The sequence below is a fragment of the Natator depressus genome, chromosome 8, assembly GCF_965152275.1.
Source record: "Natator depressus isolate rNatDep1 chromosome 8, rNatDep2.hap1, whole genome shotgun sequence".
In the NCBI taxonomy this organism is placed as follows: Eukaryota; Metazoa; Chordata; order Testudines; family Cheloniidae; genus Natator; species Natator depressus.
Genome location: NC_134241.1, coordinates 7,461,504 through 7,482,002, shown reverse-complemented (window position 1 = coordinate 7,482,002; position 20,499 = coordinate 7,461,504). Strand labels below are relative to the sequence as shown.

The 20,499-nt window shown below is 39.2% G+C and overlaps 1 protein-coding gene across 2 annotated transcripts in view; it reads right to left on the bottom strand.

Moving 5' to 3' along the window:
* The window catches only part of RNF130 (ring finger protein 130), a 90,055-nt gene that overhangs the window by 54,520 nt on the left and 15,036 nt on the right, over window positions 1-20,499 (bottom strand). For both annotated transcript variants that reach the window (XM_074960351.1, XM_074960350.1), the window contains exon 2: window positions 15,038-15,232. In XM_074960351.1, coding sequence (XP_074816452.1) covers window positions 15,038-15,232 — 195 coding nt within the window. The remainder of the gene's footprint in view (window positions 1-15,037; window positions 15,233-20,499) is intronic.

Below are 20,499 nucleotides of genomic sequence, written 5' to 3'. Positions count from 1 at the left end.
GCCCAGAACAGCAGCAATATCCCTTCAAAGCGGATACCCATACAGATACCTTTGTGTAGGTAGGATCCCTGGGGTTCTAGTGAAGTTAACATCAATATCAGATGATCAGCTGGGGTCGTGGGAGTATGAAAGGGCTGAGATACCCGAGAAGATTACCACCACCACATACTTTGACACTAGTGTCTAGGTCTGACAGATGGTACCCATTTAGATTACCTTTTGTGCAATTTAAGAGTAGATATACTGTGCATACTATTTAAAAAAATATTTCTATTGATAAATCTTGTTTAAATAGGGTTTTACTTCATGCAAAACATCCTGAAGGAGAAGGAAAAATCCTACATTTCCATAAGATGGTTGAAGAAACTTGTCGGCATCTACCACGTTCAGTATTCTCAATCAAAAGAGTACAGACTAATGCGTTTTCCCCCATAAGATGTGTGTTCAGAACTGCAGTTCTCAGAACATGTAGGAAATATTAATTAACCACAGGCATCTGCATTTCATAGGCTCAGGAGATCATAAGCCAATATGTAATATTCAGTATGTCAAGTTATTACACAAAGATTAGCTTCAGTAGGTAAGACAAAAGTCTCACCTACACTACAAACAGTCAAGAAATTACAGTAGCATTCCAGTTTCTAGTGTAAACAGGATCTTGACCATATTCCATAACCAGGCTAAAACTTTGGAAATGTAAAGAACTTCCACAACAGTGACTTGCAATATGAAAGCTTCTCACCTACATACAGGGAGCTATTTGCTATTTCTAATAGCAGTTTAGAGCTATTTGACAACTAAAAATCAGCAATACTGATGCTAAAGCTTGAATTCTTGACTTGTCTACATAGGAGGACATGGATATACATAGAACAAGGATGTAACCAGGCTCACCGACTCAGCTGTACTATTGCAAATAGAACCCTTCCTTACTACTGTTTGCAATAGTCAATTCTAGAGCCCTACGAAAACAAGAGAGACACTTAAAAGTAAGCACAATGTGCAATTAGAATTCAAAAGGAAACTTCAAACATTTTAGTTTACAAGAGCAAGAACAGACATTGGACTGTATTATGAAAATCTGCCTATAGACTTCACTATCCTGGTGTTTAAAGTTCACAATTGCACTGCTAATGTAAAAGTCAGCACTTCTTAAAGAAGAAAATAGGAACTGAATGAAGGGAGGGGATGAGATTAAGAGGAACACAAATCCAGAAAGTGTATACAGCTTTCCGAAGAGTGGCACTGGGAAATCACCTAAAGAAATTGTGTTACGTGCCAGTTTAACAAGGCTGTGACAAATTAAGGCATTTTCACATCCCCTGCAGATTTACTAGCCTTAAACAGGAATACCCTTCCCAGCAGAACAGCTTGTGTGTCTGTGTTTTTTAAGCTTCAAGCTTTCAATACAACTTTCACTGGAGCATCAGGAGGATAAATTAATTGTGTGCTGTGCTAAGATGAGTACCACAAAAAAGAGTTATAAATCCTCTTCAGACCTGAAATTATGATAGGGTTGAATTTTGTTAAAATGGTAGGGAAAGCTTCTCTTTTTCCAACTCTCTCTTGACTACTGCCTTATTCTTAGATTCAAATAGTTCAAACAGATGTGACCAATCATTTTGCTTGTACTGTGCAGCCTTCCTCTAGGTGTAGAGCCTGTTACCTTCTGGAAATATCATTTACAGCTCATGCTCCTGCAGAAAATCTCGTAGTATCCTCAGGGGCTTTACGTGATGGAAATGTTATTCAAAAGATGACCTAACCTTTTCATCCTTTTAATTCTTTTCACCAAGGCAAAACAACTCTGGAGAAACAGGTATAAGGCAGCTGAAGACTGAAATGTGTCTACAGAAGTTTGACATAGCAGTTTCTCCCTCCCTCCCACAAGTAATGCTTCTATCTATGTGACCTCGCAAGGCTGGAATGGAAAGGACTTTACCGCAGCATGCATCTTACGTGACTGCTCTCTTTTTCTGAAACATATAGTCTGTTCATATCCGACTTTCAAGTGATGCATTCATTGCCTTTTTAGGTTGTCCTTTTTGAGAACCAGTTTAAGTCAGGCAGATCACTTTCACAGTGAATAGGGTCTCTCTGAGAAGAGCATAAGTTTTAAAAAGTTTGAAATAGATAGTTGAGGGTGCTTTATGGAAGATGGAGGAGAGTTCTTAGAAGAAGTATTTCTTTTCCTATCTGTTGCTCAAACCTCTTTTGCCTAGGAATTTTGTAGCCCTGGAGATATACTCACTTCCTGTGATCTTCCAAAGTGGGTTTTAATATAGGTTTATATGAAGGCAGCTAAAGCTGCTCTGACAGCACTTTCCATGCCTGTTTCCCCCAGTACCACTAACATCCCTATTAACACTTCTATCATTCAGACATGCTTGCTCTGGTTGCCTCCAGAGTGAAAAGGAACTCAAACTCAGGTGTGAATCACAAGAAAATGCATCCAGGGAGACAAGGAACTAAAAGATAAGTTTCATAGGAGGACAATGCCATTTAACCATGCAGCTCTCATCAATAAGAGTCATGTCCATGTACTGATTTGAAAGCTTGCCTCTAAGCATTTGCAGCTTAGCTAGTGGTCACCTTTTAAGAAAAGTATTAAAAGAACTTTTGCATTGTAGCACACCATTGTTTTTTATCAAGTAAATTAACATGGCTACCATGACAAAAGTATAAGTTAAAGGAACACTTTCCATTTCTTAACTAAAGCAATTAATAAAGGAAAAGAGGGTAATATAGCTAAAAGAAATGTTTCAGAAGATCTAGTTTGCATGTTTATTTACAAACAAGGTGTCAAGTTTCCTTCCCCACTCTGAACTCTAGGGTACAGATGTGGGGACATGCATGAAAGACCCCCTAAGCTTGTTCTTACCAGCTTACGTTAAAACTTCCCCAAGGTACAAACTTTTACCTTTTGTCCTTGGACCTTATGCTGCCACCACCAAGTGTGTTAAACAAAGGACAGGGAAAGAGCCCACTTGGAGACGTCTTCCCCCCAAAATATCTCCCCAAGCCCTACACTCTCTTTCCTGGGGAAGGCTTGATAAAAATCCTCACCAATTTGCATAGGTGAACACAGACCCAAACCCTTGGGTCTTAAGAACAATGAAAAAGCAATCAGTTCTTAAAAGAGAATTTTAATTAAAGAAAAAGTAAAAGAAAAACCTCTGTAAAATCAGGAAGGGAAATACCTTACAGAGTAGTCAGATTCAAAACATAGAAAATCCCTCCAGGCAAAACCTTAAATTACAAAAAGACACAAACAGGAATATACATCCCATTCAGCACAACTTATTTTATCAGCTATTTAAACAAAACAGAATCCCCCCCTCCAGCTCTGAAAGTAACTTGTCTCCTCATTGGTCATTTTGATCAGGTGCCAGCGAGGTTATCCTAGCTTCTTAACCCTTTACAGGTGAAAGGGTTTTGCCTCTGGCCAGGAGGGATTTTATATAGTTCTGTATACAGAAAGGTGGTTACTCTTCCCTTTATATTTATGACACAAGGCACTACATGAGCCAGCTTGAATGATGAACAGCTGGTTGGCCTTGGGAGAAGCAGCAGCTCTCACTTTGCTCTGTTATTCAGAGGAAAAAACCGTCATGGTAGACAGATCTTTTTACCCCCCCCCCCCCAACTGTGCGTCTATATTAATCGTCTTTGTTTGCACAAAATGTTATTGGATATTTCATAGCAAAAACATTCGGAATGAACTTGCATTGAGACCAAACATGTAGTTTCTACTGTTGGGAAGTAAGCAAAGCTAACAATCAGGGAATGAAAAATGTTAATGACACAGAAAACTCTGAGCAAATGTAAATTTTGATGTCAGAATAGTTTATTAAGAATTAATCCATTTCAGTCAGCTGCAAATGAAAATAGAAAAGTGATCAATGCTAAAAATCCATTCTACTTACTACTTAATCCTATTTAAAACCCAACAAAGTAAACTAAATAAAAAAGTGGTGTGCCCTAACTGATTGGCAAGCAAATCAAAATATTTTGGGGTTCAGTGGTCCTGAGGAAAACAGTAGTACTCACTCAGGACATTTCTATAGAATGCCTTCAAGGAGGCTGCAATGGAAACAGGTATTCTTCAAGCTGACCAACACATTCAATGTTACGTTTCCAATTATCTAGGTATTTATATCATCTAACCGTATGGTAGGTGAACCATTCCAGCTCACCAATCTATCTTCAATGGACAAACAGCTCTCTTCCTCTTCCCTAGATAAGGGGGAACAGTAGCAATGTCAAAGTTAAGGCTGAAGTCATTTACACTTATTGTTAAGAAATGTTGCAAGAATGGCAAAGAAACAAATTAAAATTCACACATGTTGGTTTGGTATGGTATGGTGTGGTATAGATTGGGTTAATTACACATAGAATAATAAGATGTCAGACATGACTACTTAAAAATATTTGAAAGGGAAGTCACCTTTTTGGCATCGATTTTGGCATCTGGGACCTGATTTTTGCTTCTGTATATGCTGATTAGGGCAATATCGCTTCAAAGTCTTTTTTGGGGGGTAGTTCCTGCAGTTAAGTTACTGCTTATAAATACACCAACATGATGGGAAGGAGGAAGGGGAGAGAGAGAAAGCTATCAATCCTACAGCAAATTACATGAGTTGGAAAACAGGAGCTCTTATGTTCAAATCTCACTTCTAGTGATTACTGATTATATTTCCATGCATTTTGCCATCTCAATTGATCAAGGCTGGAATCCCCTACCTTAGAAAGCACTTAAGTATGAGCAACCATATCTCCTTTTACACACAAGTTAATAGAATAGTTATAATTAAGGCTACGATTTTGTCATGGACAGGTCACGGGCAACGAACAAAAATTCACAGAAGCGTGACCTGTCCCTAACTTTTACTAAAAACATCCCTGACAAAATGGAGAGGGAGGAGGGTCCTGCACCCTGTCCCATTGCATGCAGTGTCAGGGAGCTGTGGCCCCCTGCTGACAGTGGGGGCTGGGCTGCTGCAGGGCCCCAATGTCAGAGATCTCTGGAAGTCACGGATTTCGTGACTTCTGCGACCTCCATGACATACTCGTAGCTTTAGTTATAATGCTACAACTCCATCTCCTACAGATACTGAAAATAAGCTCCCAACTTCAAACACACACCCCTATACAATTTTAACCATGACCTCAGCAATGTTAAGGCACAATAATTCACTGAATGCCTACAATTTGTGCCAGTCAGATATGACAGTCTGTTAATACAAGAGAGTATGAGGTCACTTAAGTTTTGCGTTTAGCGCAAACAGATGGGAGTCTAGATCCACAAGATTACGGATGCAGAAACGAGCTAACACAAGAGAGAAGACTTCAATTGAAAGGTCATTAGCAAATATTTCAAAACAAGCAATTTTAACTTTAGCACAGTAGAACATGACTAGAGATAAGTTACCATAGCAGGCCATCGCTGCAAGGAACATCTTCAATATTTGCTTTATATGCTCTCTGCAGTTCAGTAGCAACTATAAAAACTCATTTCAAAAAATTCTGAGACTAACCAGTGGGTCTCCTCACACTAGCCCACACAAGTCTTCATTTTGTGTTACATTAGCGTTACTTCTTGCTCAGCTTTCATTTCTGTGACTAACAGCAACATCCCTTGCTTTACATAGTTGAATTTTCCAGCCAACCCAGTGCTCACCAGACAAGAAGTGGAGTGTCTTGTGTTTATGGCACAAGATCAAGTCAGGAGAGCTGGTATCTAGTCCTAGAACTGCCATTGAGTCTGTGTGGCCTTGGACAAGTCATTTAACCACATATGTTAAAGGAGGATAATACTTGCCAAAACAGGAGTAATGCAAGGTTTAGTTATAAGATTTGTAAAGTGCTTTATACATTTAAAGTGCTAAGTGTTACGTATTTACTAGTTCAACAGCATTTTCTGGACGGTCTTCTAATAGTGATTTCAGTATTGTGCTTATGACAACCTACATTCTTACCGAGTGTAGCTTATTTCTTACCCAGGGTAGAATATAATGAACACAAAGTAAGGTATGGGGGAGAAAAACCGATTTTAAAAATAAAACCACAATGAATACTTGCATTCTGTTTCTTAATAATCCCCACTTCTGTGTTGTAAAAGTTTACCAGTCTTTAAAGAAATGCCAAAGGGCAGGAAGAGTGCTACAACAAGATTAAGTAGACAAACTTTTTAAACGTACCATGAAACTCTAAAAACGGGATTTGTGTTCAGACATAGGGTAGTACAAAGTGTAAAGATTTTATTTAATTTTGAACCAAGAGGGAAGATAACCTTGTCATTGGGCAGAATAAGGCATCTAAATAAGGCAGCTCTCACTATCAGTTAGACTCATGCCTCTGTCCTCAACAACTTCATTATTTTGTGATTTTTTTTTCTATTTCATAGAAAGTTCATATTCATATTTTAAAGCTTTTTTGGGGGGTAGAATTGTCAATAGAACAGTGTCCAAGAGTTATAGCTTTAGGACCTATGATTATTTTTACATCCAAAACCTGCTTTAAGAAATCTGTAATCTTGATAAGTCAAAATATTAGCTTAATGTGGGCCATATGAGAACAGATTCTTACCAAGACGTTTTTAGTTTGATAACCAAATATTTAATTTCATTCATCCCATAACAGTGAGGTGATGCTGACAGGCAGCTCCATCTTTGCTATTTCTGGATCGCGGGATCAATTTTCTCCAAATGATTTTGGAGCCAGAAAATAATGGATTCCTATTGAAGAGATCATATTCTATCTTTTTAATATTTATTTATTTATTTATTTTTGCTTGTAGGCAAAATATCCCCACAGAGAAACTTCAATCTAAGAGTCCTCTCAAATAAGTGTAGCTAAGTCTACAATAGGAATGGCAAGAGAACAACCGTATCTGAATCTGAAATTGCTACAAAACCCTGTGATAAACAAACCCAAGGAACTTGGGGGCACTGTATTGCCAGAGGTTTAGTCTGTGGATGAGAAACAATACCTGACTGCTTATGGTCATTATCAACCTCCTGGGCCTTTTCAAAATGGTAAGAGGATGTAACTTCTCCATCCTCTGAAAACAAGCCAGTTCTACCAGTGGCTACAGGTATTTCAGTGTTGGTTGAAATACACACCACATGAAAGCAGAATCACAATATATAAAATGTTAAAAGCTATATATAAGATGTGTTCATACTACTAGAAAGTTTATTTTTCATTTCAGTTTATTGATTTTAAGGCCTAATCCCACACCTCATAGTCCACTGGCAGCCTGAAAAGCCTGCCACACCTCTGTCCTGTCATCCTGCATCATTTAAGACTCACAAGATTATATAAAGAAAGTCGGACAGACCACATGGCCTTAAAATCATGTTATCTAACTTCAAGTTATCTAACTTCAAGAAGTAAAACACAAGTGGAGAAACAAGTTGATGCGAGATAAATTTTAAGGTGACAATCTGAACCACTAGGTTTTTGTTTGATTTTTGCATAACCCTGGCAGGCTAGAATAAAATTTACTTTGAGTTTGGGAATGAATGGGTGGAGCTCTCAATGATCCAGGGGTGCGGAGGGGGGCGGGGAGAGAGCAGAGGGGGGGCGGAAAAAGGCTTTGGTCTGAGTCAATTGACTATTTATGCTCAAGTGGGTTCAATGGGCATCAGCAACCCCCAAAACTTCTCTTTATTATGGATCTGCCATTATTCCACTGGCTTTGGATACTTCAGATCTACGAGACGATACATTTGCGTGCTTAAGACCTATGCAGCTTTCTACCAATGTTTGCCCATCCTTTTAAGAATAAATTTTGATGCCCGATTGGAATAATAAACTATAGTATGATCGCAAGAACAGATTTGGTGCAAGCTTCTCTTCATTGTTCCGCCAAAATCCCTGAATCCTGACTTGAAATCACCACTTTTTTGGAGAGAGGATAGTTCTGCTTCTATATCCATTCCCCTTCTTGATGTATAAGTGCCTGACAACAAGCATTACCATGGCAATTGCAATGGCAGCATGAACTTTAGAGACCTGCCAACTCTGAACTTGACTGAGATCCCTGAACAGCCATTAGTTACCTGAAGTCATTGTCATCTACTGCCCGTTTTGCCTTTGAACCAGTGACCAAGAACACACCCATCTTCTCTGATCACATTTCAAAACAAGCATGAATTCTCCTCCCTCAACATTATTCTTTTATCAGAGAATATAATCTGATTATACATTATCTGCTTTATCTGTAATTCATGCTGTCCTGGTTTGGGAGGGAATGAGTGGGGTATAAGATTCATCCTCTAAAAAGCTACGGTCTTAATTCTAAAAGCAGGATGAAAAGAGTCAATCTTACATCATTGAATGGATATTCTCTCTCTCAAAAAGGGATGCATTATTTATCGAAGGATGCAATGAAGCAGTAAACTTGTTCTGATTACTTTAAAGGCTTAATCCAAGTCTACATTGGATATAAAGATGTAATACTAGATGCAGCGTGAAGACTTAAGGAGAAAATTTCTGTAACATTGGCAACAGTGAATCAGTAATCAATGGAATTTAGTAATTTTATTTTGGTGCTTTAGTTCTCATTTAAATAAATTTTCTTTTAAGACGTAAAACTGTAAGAGCCATGATGCAGGTAGCCCCCATCACGAAAAAGCGGAGGGAGCATCGACTGAGATTGCTGGGTCATATGAGACAATGAGATGTGGGAGGTAGTGGTAGAGTACAAGATCTAGTAGTCACGGGACAAAGACCATGAGAGAGACCCAGACAAATGTGCTTCAAGGTGCTGAAGGAGGACGAAGAATGTCAGTGTCAGCTTGGAAGAAATATTTGGTCTTCAAGCGTTCCTGTCAAGACTAAGAGCCAACGACCCCAACTAACAAGGCGAAGATGATAATGTAGAAGAAAAAAGGACAGAAGCCATGCTAATCTCAAATTTAAAATGACAACACTTTTACATAGATTTAAAATTACAAAAAATTTCAAGATTTACCTGAATTTGAGAATGAATTAATCAGTGATTTAGTAACACTGTTAAATTTAAATCTCTACTACACAAGCAAATTTTTAAAAATATTAACACTACTTTTATTTTACCTACATTTCCTTCCTATTCCCATTACTGACTATAAAGAGACAGATACTAAATATTTTCCCCTGCCACATATTCTCTCTGTGCATTAGACATCATTGGTTCTGCTTGAATAAAAGCAGCAAGCAAAACCACTGATAAAACTGCCTTCCTGCCAGTAATGTCCCAACCTTTCTAATATAAACTGCTCTGGGAAAGATGTCCTTCATTTACCAAAGAGAGGTCATTTACCAGGGTATGTGGAGATATAAAAACATATTACTATAGGGATACAGAGAGGGAAGAGACAACAAAAACACATGTTATAACTAAGCTTAGCAGTTTTTTGTTAGTGGATACAAGCTCACTGAGGTCAATACCTCTTTCGCTAGTTGGCCCTGGGAGACAGTGTAGCATTAAAACCTGAACATCAGAGACTTAATATACTACCAGAGCACATAAAATCAAACAGCTTTTGCTGTAAAAGATGCCAATTGTTTTCATTTAATATGATGAAAATATTGATTGGAGAGTGACAATTGATATCTGGCCATCAAAAAAGTTTTGTACTCTGCTGCAGAAGTACATTGAGAAAGTGCATATACATATATTTCAAATATTTAAATCTATATTCAGCTGGGAAATGGAAAGAATGAGTTGGATGAAATGTTCTTCACCATGCCAAATGAAACTGACCTAAGGGAGGATTGTTTGCTGAAATCCACAAGGGGATAGGTACCCTTCAAAGAGCCCCAAAACGTTCAAGGTAAATCTTTATGGACTCTGTTTTTATGTACAAGATTTGTGTATTCAAGCCTCAAATGGTTTGGTTCCCAGGTACCCAAGAAACTACCACTTCCCACAAGATACCACAGTAGTTGAGATAATCTGAGGTGGGAAAGGCAAAGGGTCCCCTGGCTGCTGTGGAATTTATTTCAGCGACTGGATGTGGTGATTTTCAGTACATGCTATAAGACCTACATATTTGTCAAGGCTTTTCTTTGGAAAGAGAGTTGATAGGGAGATGGTAACGACAGAGGCAACATGGCAGATGGGACTCAGAGTTGCCATTCTGAGTTAGAAAGATACATGTCTGTGGGCCTAGTTGGAGAATCAGGGGCACCATTTAGGTAGAGTGAGCTGCCCCATGACAGATGGGATCCTTCCAAAGGATCCCCGTTTCTTTGCAAACAACTCAGACCGACAAATTCACTACACCAAGCATGTCTTATAGGATATTTAGCTATAAGGAGTAACATGTAAAATATCTGCAGAAAGCTTGTAACTTTTCCAGATTTATAATTGTTGCGAGATGTATGTAGGGGTAATATTTACAGAATAATCTGTTTATACTGAAAGTATGCTTTATGGACTTGAGAAGAAACTAGTCACCAGGGGACGTGACACAATGCAAGGCTCAGCTGTATAGTTTTGCACAATGCTAAGACTTTCAGTGGAAAACCATGAGAAGCAACTGCAAACAACTGAACAACTTAAAGGTTAACCCCCCCACCATTACAACAAGACAGGGGTTCGCCCTGTTAGCGTATAGGACCAAATGATTTTCAACGTAACAGAGGAGTGAGAGGTCCTGTGGATCCTTTCACACACAAGACACCTGGAGGAACACTGTGTTCTCATGAAAAACTAGATCCAGGTTCTTGTGAAGCCAGCCAGCTCTGCAACTGCCAGACCTTGGGGCGGGAGAAGGGGATGTACTTTATTAGATAGGGAAGGTAACTTATGTAGAGACAGTGTTTTGCATTTTATGATTTTGTTTTGTGTTGTAACCATTTGTTACCACCACTCTCATTTCTAGTTAAATCTTTAGTCTTTCTTAAATAAATCTACTTTTGTTTTATTATAAGTGCTCACCAGTGCTGTGTGATTTACAGCAGTGGTTCTCAACTTTCCAGACCACTGTACCACTTTCAGGATTCTGATTTGTCTTGCAAACCCCCAAGTTATACCTCACTTAAAAACTACTTGCTTACAAAATCAGCCACAAAAATACAGATGTGTTGCAGCATACTATTACTGAAAAATTGCTTACTCTCTCATTTTTACCATATAATTATAAAATAAATCAATTGGAATATAAATACTGTACACACATTTCAGTGTACAGTATATAGAGCAGCATAAACAACTCATTGTCTGTATGAAATTTTAGTTTGTACTGACTTCACCAGTGCATTTTATGTAGCCTGTTGTAAAACTAGGCAATTATCTAGATGAGTTGATGTACCCCCTGGAAGACCTCTGCGTACGCCTGGTTGAGAACTACTGGTTTACAGGAGTGGTGGTTTAAGGTAAAACTAGTAAACTGCGGCACACTGCTCCTCCAGGGGAACAGGATCTGGAATTTCTGTAAGTTGCCAATTAAAGGGGCTGGATATCACAGTGGAACACTTCAAAGGGACTTAGGGAGAGAGATGCATCTATTGTTAGCCTGCAAGGTGAAGACAGGGCTGGCTTAGCCTAGAGGAGAGTGTCTGAGAGAGTGCCTGAGAAAGGCTAGTGGTGTTAAGAAGCTGACACCCAACCAGGCATAGGCAAGAGTCCCTCATGCCGGAGGCAGGGGTAATGACTCACAGTACTGGGTACCCCAAGAATCATCTTGATTTTTTAGTAAGGCTTTTGATGTCTCACATGTACTGGTTCCTTCCCTACAAATCCATTAGGCCAGTAATCCTGTCAAAGAAGGAAATTAGGTTGGTTTGACATGATTTGTTTTTGCAAATCCATACTGGGTATTCCTTATAACCCTATTGTCCTATAAGTGCTTACAAACCGATTGTTTAATAATTTGTTCCACTATCTTTCCCGGTATTGAAGTTAAGCTGACCAGACTACTATTTTCTGGGTATTCTTTGTTCCCCTTTTTAACTATAGGTACTGTGTTTGCCCTTTTCCAGTCCTCTGAGACCTTACCCAAGTTCAATGAGTTCTCAAAAATAATTGCTAACAGTTGGGAGATTGCTTCAGCTAGTTCTTTAAGTACCCTAGAATGAATTTCATCAGGCCCTACTGACTAGCATACATCTAAATATTCTTTAAACCTGTTCTTTCCCTGTTTTGGCTTGCATTCCTTCCCCCTTGTTATTACTATTAATTGAGTTGAGTACCTGGTCACCATTAACCTTACTAGTGAACCTGAAACAAAACGGGCATTAACCACCACAGCCTTCTTCCTGTCACCAGTTATTAGCTCTCATTCCCTGTTAAGTAGAGCACCTATACTTTCCTTTGTCTCTCTCTTGTTCTTAATGTATTTAAAGAACCTCTTATTACCTTTCATGTTCCCTGATAACTTTAACTCATTTTATGCCTTAGTCTTTCTGATTTTGCCCCTACATGGCTATGATATTCTTTTGGACAAATAGCTAAGAAAGAGTACAAGTTTGCTCCATAATAGCAATGTATCATACTGTATAACTGCACTGCTACCTGTGTAAAGGCTAAAAGATTTATACATCAAGGCTGTGGATTCAATCATATTTTACTGTATTTCTCTTCGGTGTTCTGAACTTTGTTTTAGAGGCTTGAAAATTAGGTTTTAGTTGGTACTGGGTTTGCATGCAACGGGTGCTTAGCTTAGCTTTAAAAGTTGCCTATTTGCCCTATGCTGGTAATTTTGTTGTAATACATCTATAAGTATTGTTAAAAATACAGGAACTAATCAAAACAAATGCTCCAAAAATAGACATTTTATCCTTCAAAAAATCCAAGTGATTCAACGCCCGGTTGGAAGTTACCTCCCCACCCCAAAATCTTAAGTGGCGCCCCTGTGGGAAATGTGACAATATTTTAATAAAAAGTTACATAACTACATAAACTATGCCGACAACCTGAGGTATACAGCATGAATACACCTACGCTTTTTATTTTGATCCAAACCCTGTTTTTTTCCTGGCACAAGCATTCCTAGGTTGGCGTTTGGGACCCACACCAGGCTGAGATCATGCATATGGCCCACAGGAGCACTTCATCCTGGGCAGGTTCTAGTCTCCTTGCTGTGCTTCCCTGGCAAAACAGAATATGCTGCTACCTGGTAAGCAATAGGAACAAGACGCACTGATCCATATGAACATGTGGAATTGGGACAACATTTGGTGTGTAGAATCTGTTTTGCCAAATATGTCAAACAACTACTTGATTAAGGCACTTATAACTTCTTGTCATCCCACTAAGAATCTACACAATTGTCAGACACATGAAAAGAATTTAACTACTGCTAACCTTCAGGAAGGGGAAAGCTGGAAGAGTGAAGAAATGGAGCTTAAATATCCAATTAGTGCAGAGATATTGCCATCCACTCCCAAAAGATGGTGCAAGGAATATGGCTGTTGACAGTGTAGGCAAGGGAAGAGATCCAAGATCATGTTTGGCTACAAAGAGACAGGTCTAAAAGACCGCAAGATTCAGAGGTAAGATAGCTCAAGAAAAAGCTATCTTAAAGCTTCCTACCTTCTGAGAGTCTGGCTATTTTAATCTTCTTGCCTCTCCTCTCTGTTTTAGTCACAACAAACAGAAATCTTACTATCTTGTTACAACAAGTATCCCACTTCACTAGGGCCACTAGAAGTCGGAAATCATTTTCATCATCAGGAAGTAAATACTGTGGGCTTGGCAACTGTTACAAACCTCACATCAACTTTGGTCTCTGCCTTTGGAGCTTAAGTCTTTGGGAGAACTGCATGAGCAGAGTGATAAAAGTGGTGATGGCTCACAAAAGAAAACAAAGAGGTAAAAAAAGTTTTGCTGGAACAAAGCAAAAGACATTTACAATCAACAAAAGTAATGAAGACATGAATTGGTTAATTTCCTTTGTATAAGGTTTTGCTCCACTTTCAAAATGAGATGGTCAGGTGACTTTATGGCTCCCTCAGGAAAGCCTTTAAAAAAAAAAAAACCAAAAACCAAAAAAAACCCTATATTCAGTTCCCTAGAATATCAATCCTATTCACACTGAGGTTGGTGAAATACAAAATGAGCATTTGGAAACTCCAAATTCCACAAGCATTCCCCCCTTATGTTAAAAAAAAACCCCACACAGTGGAACCATGTTTAGGGGAAATTTTCAAAGGAGATGCAACTATCGAAAGTAAGAGGCCTTTTTGGGGTAAGCTGAAGGATGAAGACATCCCAAGTGAATAGACATTCCTTTGGGAAAATGCAGGTAATTGCAAAGTTCGTCTCACTGTAAAATTTGCTAAAGGGATTCTTTCATCAAGGGAAAACATCTAAGGGTAACGCTCCAGTGATCCTAAAATAATTTTCTAGTAATGCCAAAATTTTACATGTGAACTGCCCTAGATATGTGCAAGTCTACAGAAATCCAGACCATTAATACATCAAATCCTGAAAGAATTCCAGATTACGTTTACAAAGACAACTCCTCCTTGAAACAGTAGGTATGTCCTGCTTAGTCTTGCATCGCAATGGTGTGGTGGCCCTATTAGTCTATACCGCCAGGAATGGTGAAGTCCTTGTAAGATGTCACTAAAAGAAGCCTGCAGGCTGAGATTTTGGAGCTTAACTATCTTCGGCTTGTTTGAAAATCCCAGCCTTCAAAACTCCACTATAAGTCCCATTACTATAAAAAGTCTTCACTCTCAGATGTTTTGTATAAAGTTACTGCTCTTCTCTGTTATACAGTGTTTTGTTTTCTGCCTCTCCAATAAGCAATAGCTCTAAGATTTGAAACAAAAGCGACAGCTCTAAGATCCCAAAAAGGGGAAAGAAAAAAAGTTACTCAGAGGATAAGTGTATTCCTCTGGAGTAAAAAAAAAAAAAACAGTTCCAGATGTATTCATTGTATGTCACTATATTGTGTACTTACTCATATTTGCAAAGAGTACAAACACTTAAGAAGTAACTGTATACTGTCAACAGTGCCTTAAAAATAGTTTATATGGCAGAAAAATATCCAGAGGGCAAAGGGGACAAAAGGGGAACAGACTTCATACTATTTACCTTGATGAGTCATAGTGACAGGTTCCTCACTGGATATATTGTTGTAAATGACCACAGCTGTGGCATTATGCGAAGCTGCTCGCAATATTTTCTCTCTAAATGTACAGTTTCCTCGTTGCAGCAAGGCAATCCACTGCTTGGTATTCGGAGGAACATGGAAACGTGTTCGAGGATCACAGCCCAGACGATCTGCCACTAAAAAAAGGAGAATGTATACATCAGGGATTTGTTCAAACTGGCAAAAAAGTTAGAAGGAAAACAGAAAGAAACGTTTGCCAAAGAATTCAGTTCTCTTATACTTGAAAGTTATTACTCTCTGGCTACCAAAGCCTAAAACAAGTTGCATGCCTAAAGAGAAAGTCCCCTTAAAAAATATTTTTAAAACCTCATACTCATTAGGAGCTGTGAATACATATGCCTGAGAATTAATTTAGTGATCACAAAGATATTTTTAACTCCACAATGAATTAATATTTGAATCAATACTTGCTCAGGGGGAAGAAAAACATTAAAATATGGTTTATGTGCCATAGGCTTTACCAAGCATCTGTTTCTCAGCCACAGAGGGTTTTCTCCCTTTTAATGTGGTTATAAATAATATCATTCCAGTGTGAAGTATGGCTAAACAAAGGAGGATGTCAAAACAAGCTTTTAAACCAGTTCTGTCAAGTACAGACTAGTGCTAATAATGGTCACTGGTCTATCTTAAGAACATTTTGGTGCAACTAATTACCAATTTAACAGGTTTCTACTACAGTATTAATATACTGTCAGAATAAAAAAAAAAAAAATCAGTTATACCTCTTAATTTCAATACCTCTGTCAGAGCCTTCCTATAGTACTCCTCACCCATCCAAACAGTGAAAGTGGAAGCGTCATACAATTTCTCCTGGGACACTGAGAAACCAACCCACAATACAAAAGGGACAAAAAATCAAGGTACAATATATCACTTGTGGTACATCTGACACCAATGAAAAATGGTTCTGTTTGCATATGGCTGGAAAGTTACTGCTTAGACAGAGAAACTAATGAAGGCCGGCCTCATTCAAGAAATTGTAGCATTATTAAATAGTAACTTACAAGAGAGCAAAGTGGTAACATCTATAATATTTAAAAAAAAGAGTCAATGTTACAGCCTTCAACTGCCAAAAAGTAAAAATATCACTAGCTACCAATAAGGTCAAAACCAATAGTGGTTTTGTTTAAATGTGGTAAGGCTACTGAAAGCTCTTCAGATAGCACTTTATAAAAAAAATTTAAGTCAAGTATGCTATAACTTTGTGCCCTTTAAAAAAGTAATAAAATGTGCTTCTCCATGGCAACCTGCATTTTCTGGACAAGTCTATTTGTGACATTTACTACACAACCATCCAGCCTACTACATGTAACAAGAATCCAAACAGAAGGCCTCTGTAAGCATTGTCGGGCTATGCTGGAAGGACAGCAGATACTGGATATGCTTTAATTAGGCTGAAACTTTATTTTTACATGACTAGGAGAATCTGGCAGATAAAATTGTTCAGTGCAGGTAATTCCATACTCATCTACATATACCCATGGGGCTGCTGGCAGCCCTCCTCCTTACCCATCCTGGGCCCAGCCAACTCACTACTGAGACCTCATTATCCCCTCAAATGAGGGTTAAGAGGGTAAAGAATGGGGGGCTGACTCCCTGCCATGCCATTCATAAGAGCCCCAAGCCCCCCACTTCCACTCCTTTAAAGAATACCTCCTTTAAATCCTTTCCCAATCCATTTTACTAATCACCGTATCCATTCCCTATGAAGTATCTGTATTCGACATCCGCCCCAAGCTTACATAATCACAGCCTAACTCCTGTCCTTTTTGTTCTTTGTCCCCCCACTACTGCTGTGGGGAAGGCAAAAAAAATCCACCTTGTCTTGGCCAATCTGGTGGTCAGGGAAAAGATCCTTCCTAGCCCCTCAAGAAAGGGGAGACTAGCATAATGCCCACAGCTGATCATGACGAAACCTGGCATTTCAACTACTTCTATGGGTGAGAAGGTGAGTGCCGCTCAGTCTGGTCCAGATGAAAAGAGGGTTTTTACTGCATAGACATGGACATAAACAGTCCCCTTCTCTTCTGGTCACCTAGCGTCCCCACGCTATCATGGTATGAAGCTGTCTCCACACAGCAGGTAACTCTCTAGCTGCCATTAAAGGGGCAACACAACCTTCAACAAGCCAGACAAAGGTCCCCATTGTTTAATATGCAGTGAGGTCACTCTCTCCAAGAGCAGGAGAATGTGACAAATGGGGTTTTCAAATGGTTAAAAGATCACCATCCATCCTAATTTCATTTGGGTGGATGAACCTGTGTTAGGACATCTTTTCAAAAAATTGTTTGATCACTTGCCTGGGACAAGTAATTTGACAGGAAATTAAGTTTTTTCCATCAACATTGCAAGAATTAGTAACTAAGTTATGTACCTGGGTTTTGTACAACTTCATGATGGTTCTGCAAGGTCAGATTAAAATATTTCAGGAATTGTTATAAAAGCTACTTAGCTGAATTCTTAAATCTGAATTTCATTTCTTTTCTGAACTCTGTAACAAAAACTCTGAAATCTATAAGTTTGAAACTGGAATCTCTTGCTTTAAAATCAGGTGTTTTCTTCCATTACATTGACACATAACTCACCTATTTTAAGGTTTATGGTAACCATTTATCACTGGCACTGAGTCACAAAAAAGTATTTTAGGAGCACTGATATTGTATCAAGTTACTGATAATCATAAGAGTACCTTTGTATATTGCGTGTGTTTTTATTTAAAAGTACAATAAACCAGTTACAAAAGCGAAAGTAGCACATGTATTTGTTTTCAAAATCCCTCAAATTACACTGCACTCTGCAAAAGGGACAAAAAAAAGTATGTCAAGCTTTGGACATACCAATCTCGACTATGTCCATATAGATAAAACTGTTTGCTATTTAATAAATACTTCCCACTTGTTCAGAGCAGTAGTCTAAGAACTGGAAAAAACTGGACTATCATGAGCATGGCAATAAAACATTCAAATTCCCAGAAGGCCAAAGGCATATATATATTTCCTCAGCAAAATCAGATTCCAATAACTGTGGCATAGCATACACACATCCAAAGATGAAGCTCAATGTAAAACCAGAATTTCACACAAACTCCTTGGCTTAACAATGAGAACTCACAGGATATTTTTCTATCTCTAATTTCCTATTTTTAACTTAACTACTGCAGCTCAAAGCAGAAGCTATATCCAATATTATTAAGTTTGCATTTTTTTTTAAAAGCAAATACATGCAAATTTTATCCTGGGAAAATAGTTTAATCAGATTCTGAGATTACTTTTTTCATTGCAAATCACTATCAAGGCTAAGAAGTAGTAGGAGCAAAGACAGGCAATATGCAAGAGGCAAGACAAAGTAATTATGATAGGAAACAAAGACGTCAGAAGAGTTACATTAAATAGATGAGGTAAGAAAATTTGACAATAGCTCCATTTTTAATACATCCCATTGTAACTAGATACTGTAGTATCTAGGATGTTAAGCTCACCCAGCGCTGCCAGGGCCATTGAAACTAGGATGGCAGCCTAAAAGTCTTCTTACTACATTAAGTTTTATAGTTAGACCCTCATTCCAGAATTTTGAAAGTGTGTGAAAACTGTACCCATACATTTTTTACATTAATTTAAATCACTATCCCTTCACACATCACTCAAAGTTTAGCCAAAAAAAAAAAAAAAGCTATTATAAACCTTAAACTATTTTATAATGGAATAGAACTAGTACCTACAGCAATAGAAGATGCTATTCGTTAGTTACCACTTCAGGGCTAGTTTTATCTTTTGTGGGGATAAGGATAAGAAAAAAAGTCACAAAACCATTTGATTTGTATGTCGCTTTATTAATGGTTTGATGGGATCACTGTATTTTGTTATTCTTCAGTAATTGTAGAACATTCAGAAAGGAAATTCAGCCACTGTATGACAGCCTTCTTTACGGGGATACTAATACCTTAAACAAGAGATAGATGATAAACAGTTTCCAATTCAATTCAAAAGCTAGCAGGGACAGATTCTTTTAAAACATACAGTTTTATTAAGTATTCACACTCAAAGCAGTTAATTAATTGAAGGACATTACATGAAAATGGCGTAAGACATGTAGCCTATCACTGTTTGATCACAGCATTAACAGTTTAACAATAATTCCTCTTGCATACAGCACACAAGTGATTCTGAAACAGTCCCACAATCATTACTCCTGAGGGAATTCTGTGCCACTGGGCACATGTAGAATTCATGTCCCCCACAGCTTTTTCTTCCCTGCTTAAAAAATACATTCTGCAGGAGAAGCACTGCAATTACACCTTTCACCCACCACAGGCTGTTGTGGCACCAGAACAGAGTAGCTGGCAGTAGTAGCCAGCTGCCGATAGGAAGGAGGAAAGGCTGTGTTCCATCTGGCCCCACGGGCAGGGCGCTGTGAGGAAGTGGCATGGGATCGGGGGGGATGCACAGCGAGGCACATGAGGCTACTGGGGAGTCAGACTAGTGTTCAGAAGGACTAGTGGGAGTGATAGATTGGGAAAGGGGCTGAATGCGAGCGCAGGGTCAAATGGGGATGGGAGGAGGGGTGGCTGAGCGGAGGTGCAGGGCCACAAGGGGATGGGGGAGGGAAGGGGGCACAGGGCCACATGGGGACAAGGACAGCTGTGCCTGACTGACTGGGAGACGCTAGGGGTCAGCCAGGGTCTGCATGTGGGAGGATCTCCAACACCCTAACAATCCCCCACCACGCAAAAAAACCACCCTGTTCCATACTTCTCCCACCCACACCCAACAATCCTCCAAGTTCACTCCCAGGCTCCTTCCCAGCAATTACTTCCCTCTCCCTCAGCTCCTCCGATATCCCTGACTCCCCCAAGCCTTTGCACTGCTTCTGAGGGGTGTGGAAAATACGTTTCTGTATTGTAGTTTAAATCAGTGGTTCTCAACCAGAGGTCCAGGGGTCCTTGGAGGGCTACAAGCAGGTTTCTGGTGGGCCACCAAGCAGGACCAGCATTAGACTTGCTGAAAGCTGAAGTCCCACTGCATGGGGCTGAAGCCCAGACCCTGAGCCCCACCACCTGGGGTGGAAGCAGAAGCCTGAGCAACTTAGCTTTGCGGTGCCCCCTGTAATGTGGGGCCCTGGGTAATTGCCCTGCTTGCTACCCTTAATGCCGGCCCTGGCTTTCATATGCAGAAAACCAGTTGTTGTGGCACAGGTGGGCCGCTGAGTTTTTATAGCATATTTGGGGGGACCAGGGGGTCGGGTTGAGAACCCCTGGTTTAAATGAATTGTCACTCAAAGTTCCGTATTAATATGCCTAGTAAGGAATCTATTTGCCAAAAAATATTTCCTGAATCTGTGTTATCTTTATTGTTAGACATAGTTGCTGACCGGTATTTTAAAATAG